Source organism: Echinops telfairi, unplaced genomic scaffold (assembly GCF_000313985.2).
Source record: "Echinops telfairi isolate 266 unplaced genomic scaffold, ASM31398v2 ScPeMD7_2291;HRSCAF=2852, whole genome shotgun sequence".
Classification (NCBI taxonomy): Eukaryota; Metazoa; Chordata; class Mammalia; order Afrosoricida; family Tenrecidae; genus Echinops; species Echinops telfairi.
This window is the reverse complement of record NW_022106189.1, coordinates 20,563,864-20,568,753: the sequence shown is the minus strand read 5'-3', so window position 1 is coordinate 20,568,753 and position 4,890 is coordinate 20,563,864. Positions and strand designations below refer to the sequence as shown.

At 61.0% G+C, this 4,890-nt stretch overlaps 1 protein-coding gene across 1 annotated transcript in view; it reads right to left on the bottom strand.

Annotated features, from left to right (window-relative positions):
- Positions 1-989: 989 nt before the first annotated feature.
- Positions 990-4,890, bottom strand: part of ADGRG5 (adhesion G protein-coupled receptor G5) — a 13,872-nt gene continuing 9,971 nt past the window's right edge. The window contains exons 8-10 of the mRNA XM_045293902.1: positions 4,518-4,635; positions 1,707-1,984; positions 990-1,096 (exon numbers count right to left, since the gene is read on the bottom strand). Coding sequence (XP_045149837.1) covers positions 990-1,096; positions 1,707-1,984; positions 4,518-4,635 — 503 coding nt within the window. The remainder of the gene's footprint in view (positions 1,097-1,706; positions 1,985-4,517; positions 4,636-4,890) is intronic.

Genomic DNA, 4,890 nt, shown 5'->3' with positions numbered 1-4,890 from the left:
TCACACGCACCCGGGGAAATTCACATGGCCTGGTCACTGGGGTCCAGCTTACTCCCTGGAGGAGAAGGGGATGCCCTATGGCTTCAGATGCTGAACTCATTCCGGTCTATTCCGGGGGTGGGGAGAGGAACTGCGGAGCACTGGACGAAGAGGTCCTGGACTCCAGGCTTCGGAAGGTGAGGGTTTGGAATCATTGTCATGTGGGGGTTCGGGGAGCAGGAGCCACTGACATAGGCTGGTGACATCCCAGGCTGGCTCTAAGCCCAGGCTACGTAGTGATTACACATTAGGCAGGTTAATCACAAGGTCGGCAGTTTGAACTCACCAGCTGCTTTGGGGGAGAAAATGAGACTTTCTGCTCCTGGGAAGATCTCCAGCCTCAGAAACCCACCAGGGTCCCCGGTCCCCTAGGGTCCCTAGGAGTCAGAATGGACTCGCTGGCAATGAGGGTTTGGTTGGGTTTCATTCTCTCCAGCATTGAGCTGGGGGACTGGGCCAGGGGTTCAGTGTGGCTTCCCCCAAGTCACTGGATGAGGCTGGAGTGGGGACCCCCCCATTCTTAGTCCTCTTCATCCCTGGTCTTATTTAATCTTCACAATGTTTCTGGGGTACACAGTCCTGGTGCCACTCACCCCCAGGTCATGGAGAAATAAGTCAAGAGTCAGTGAGGAATCGGCATGGCTATCCAGCGGGGCTCAGAGATGGACCTTGAAACCGGGCCTCTTGGCTCACAAGCCAGTGCCCTGTCCATAGCCTGGGCTAGTGGGCTGTCGCTCTAGGGCCAAGTTCAGTATCCCAGGAGAGGCTGGAGCTGCCCAAGAGCAGACCATCAGAAGCCGCAGAGCAGTGCCCTCTCTGGGCCTGGGGAGGCCACCCACGTGGGATCATCTCCCTGGATGGCAGCAACAGGGGGGTACATTTGGGGGGTCATCGGGGACTGCAGCTGCAGGCCCTCCAGGGGACTTGGTGGGGGGAACCCCAGGTGGAGACTAGTGCATCATCTGGGAGGAACTCGAGGCCTCTGTCTCTGGCCCCTCCTCAGCCTGCTCGCCGCCGTGGCACCTCTGCCAGCAGAACCACAGGAAGAGGAAGAAGCCTGCAAGAAAAGGTGGTCCGTGAGGCCACGGAGAGGGGGTGAGCCAGCAGGGGGCTTCACCAGAGGTCAGGGGCCTCCTAACGGGGGTGGGGGGGGGGCAATCCCGGTGGCACTAGGCTGCTAAGCAGAAGGTTCTAGCCCCCTAAGGAGCCATCGGCTTCCATAAAGATTGCAGCATCCCTACCGTCTCGTGGGTTACTCGTTGGGCTGCTAACCACAAGGTCGGCGGTTCAAGACCACCAGCCGCCTCATGAGAGAAAGAGGAGGCTTTCTGCTCCCGTCAGCAGTGACCATCTCAGAAACCTACAGGGGTAGTTCTGACCTGTCCTGCGGGGTCACTGTGAGTTTGTTTGTTCTTAGGGTGTCCTTCTGCTCCGTTACATGGGGCTGCAGCTCCCACAGTCTCTTACCGTGGGAGGCCCTAGGGGCTGGAAGGCTTGGCCCTGCTAGGAACAAGTTAGAAGGCCAATTCCTTCCCTGGGGCAGACCCAGCCCTAGTTCCACTTGGCAAGTGGAGTGGAGGGTTAGCATTGTGAGCGCAGGCACCCCTCCGCGCGGACCCTTTGGCAGGGGACACCCCGCCCCGCCCCCACGCCCCCACGGGCCCTACCGTAGAAGGAGTTCAGGATGGTGAAGAGGAAGAGCTGCGGCAGGAGGAAGACTCCGAAGGAGAAGAAGGCCAGGGCCCACGTGGTGCCCAGCAGCACGGTGAGGCCCAGCACCGTGATGGCGTCCCTGCAGGCCCGCCTGCCAGGCGCCTTCTCCCGGGCCCGCAGCCTGCGCAGGGCCCGCAGCGCACAGGCCAGCACCACCAGGTTGAAGAGAGACGTGAGGCCGCAGTAGCCCATGACCAGGACACCGTGCACCTTAGCGCTCCGCACCCAGCATCTGCAAAGTGCCAGGTGAGTGGGGGCGTGCCCGGGTCATGCACGGGGCGCTGAACTTCATCTGGTCTCCATCCTTTCCTCCTGGCCTCCAGTCGGGCCACCTGCCACCTTCCAGCACCATTCCACCCACCCTCCTTTCCAGCCACACCGATCTCCCCAGTGTCTCCACGTCCCGGTCCACCTGCTGAATGCCCCTCGCCTTCCACGGGCAGCCGAGGTCAGCTTGCACGGTCCTTTCATGGATCACGGGCCTTGGACCCTCTTTTCTGGAAACATCCACCCCTCCTGACCCACCACATGGCTACCACCATCTTTATGCAACAAGACTTCCCGCACCATGCCCTCCTCTCCCCTCTGCCCAGGAGCAGTGCAGGGAGAGGGTCCAACCTCTGCTCCCCTGGGTGGGGGCACTGCCAACTCATGGCTTGGTGGAGGGGTGCTCTCCATGGGTGGACTGGGGAGCAGAGAGAGCAGGGGTGAGGCAGCTGGCAGAGCGAGACCTGCAAGTTGCCTGAGCCCTGCTCCTAGACCCTCCCTGCCCCCTGAGGCCTGCCCGACTTCACCGAGTGCCTGTCAAGACAGTGCTGGGGGAGAGGCTGCTGCGGTTTCACATGGGCTTATCAGGACACACACACCCCCAGGGGCAGGCATGGTAACACGCCCATCCTGCAGGTAAGGAAACTGAGGCTCTGAGAGACGGACTCGCCTCTCTCTGGTCTGTGGCCCTGCCTAACACCATCACCTGCCCGGGCTCCATCCACCAGCTCCTCTCAGCCACTGCATTCCGATGGCTCCCCCACAGGTCTGGGTCTAGGCTCCTATCAGTGGGCATGTGAGTTGTTTTTGGGGTTTGTGTGTGTGTGTGTGTGTGTGTGTGTGTGTGTAAAGAATAGTGAGCTATTTTTCTTAACGCAGAGGGAACACGTCACATGGTCAGGGTAAAGGTTTCCTGGGAGGAGAGGGTGGGGTGAAGAAGGCTGGGGAGCAGCTGGCTGTCGGGGTGGTTGCTCTCTGGCATCGGTGCTTCCTGCCTGGCAATCGTCACGGATGCCCTTTTGTCCACGTCCCAATAGAACGTCAGTGCCCAGATCACACAGACCTGGCGGGAGGGGTCCTGAGCCACAGTCCTCTGAGAAGCCGGCCCCAACCTTGGCATACCAGGTGGGGGGCTCCCCATTCTCTCCACCCTCAAAGCACCCCCTTGACTCTGCGAGGGGCCTTGGGAGGGGGGCTGCAAGGTGGGCTCTGGAGCCACTCAGCTTCCCAACCCATGAGATAAGCGGTCGAGAGGACCCACCCCTTTGCAGAGAGGACTAGACTGGCCAGCCGACAGGCCGTCACTGTTGGCTGCCAGCCACTCGTGGGGTCCTAGACCCAGGGAGGTGACAACTAGTCCTGGGGTGCTCACTCTGCTTGTGTACGGACCATGTCACACACATGAACATGTAAGGACCGTGTCACACGCATGAACATGTATGGACCGTGTCACACGCATGAGCATGTAAGGACCGTGTCACACGCATGAGCATGTAAGGACCGTGTCACACGCATGAACATGTAAGGACCGTGTCACACGCATGAGCATGTAAGGACCGTGTCACACGCATGAACATGTAAGGACCGTGTCACACACATGAACATGTAAGGACTGTGTCACACGCATGAACAAAAGGACATCCGAGCGGGCACAAGTTCTTGGCACTCATGACCACCACCACCACCCCAAGGGGGTGGCTGTTCATACCACCACCACCCTCCCCAAAGTGTTTATGTGATCTGCTCACACAGAGAAAGCAGTGGGGTCTGTTTCTGTCCCCAGAAGCCTGTCCCTGTGCCCCTTCCCACACACAGGCCGAGCCAGGCCCAGGGGTGATGAGTCCGCCCCCATTCACCACACCCACCCTCTCTTCTCTGATGGGAGGATTCAAGGGACCCACCCAGTCCTCACTATCTTCTCTTGAACCTACCCACTCCAGGCCCGGTGATGGACAGAGCCCGGGCTGCTGCCGCCCTCCTGGTGTGACACTTGGCCCGGGGCAACAGTCAGAGTGGCCGGGAGAATGGGAGGTGATGGGTGCTGCCTTGGGGCACTGCATGTGGCAGTCACAGATGAAGGGGGCAGGCAGAGCCTAGGCAGGCGGAGTAAGGTCACAGGGGAGGAGGCAGAGCTGAGGACAGGATGGGCCAGACACGCCAGGGCCCCGAGAACCGGAGGAGAAGTGGGCCACGGCGCCTCCGTGGTGTCAGGAGGCGGGTGGCCTGGCTACACCTGGCCTGGCTTTGGAGGCACCTGGACGGGCACCGGAGCCTGTTCCACAGCTTCCTCGCATTGCCTGGAGTTGGACACAAGCCTGCCCTGCAGGAGGCATTCCAGATCCAGCAGGTGGACGTGGGAAGACCCCCGAGTGACCTCCCCCTTCTAAGCCATAGCCCCCTCTGACCGCACAGCCAGTGGTCTGCCTAGAAGACACACTTCCAGAGCCTGTGGCCCTTCAGCCAGAGCCAGGGAGGCTGCTGCAGCCTGAGGCACCCACATGGAGATATTCTGGAAGCCGGTGCTGTTGTCCTGGCTGGTGGAGAGAGGGATCACGTGACGTCCATACACGGAGCTCTTGACCACGAGGACCAGCAGCACCAGCACAGCTGGGACCCCTGTGGGTGGGATAGAGGCCCAGGAGACCCTGAAGAGGGGCCGGCCCTGGGCTCCAGGGGCTACTAAGAGAGAATCCCTCTGGGTAAGGGGGCTGGAGACTGCTCTGAGCCCCCAGGCCCTGCCATGTGGGGCAGCCTCCGAGCAATTCGCCTGGCGGTCAGGGCAGAGGCGCCACGACGAAGTTGGTGAGGCTCCAGGGCACCAGAGAGGTGGTGACAGAGAGCCAAGGGCAGAGGCGGCTGGGGAGCTGCAGG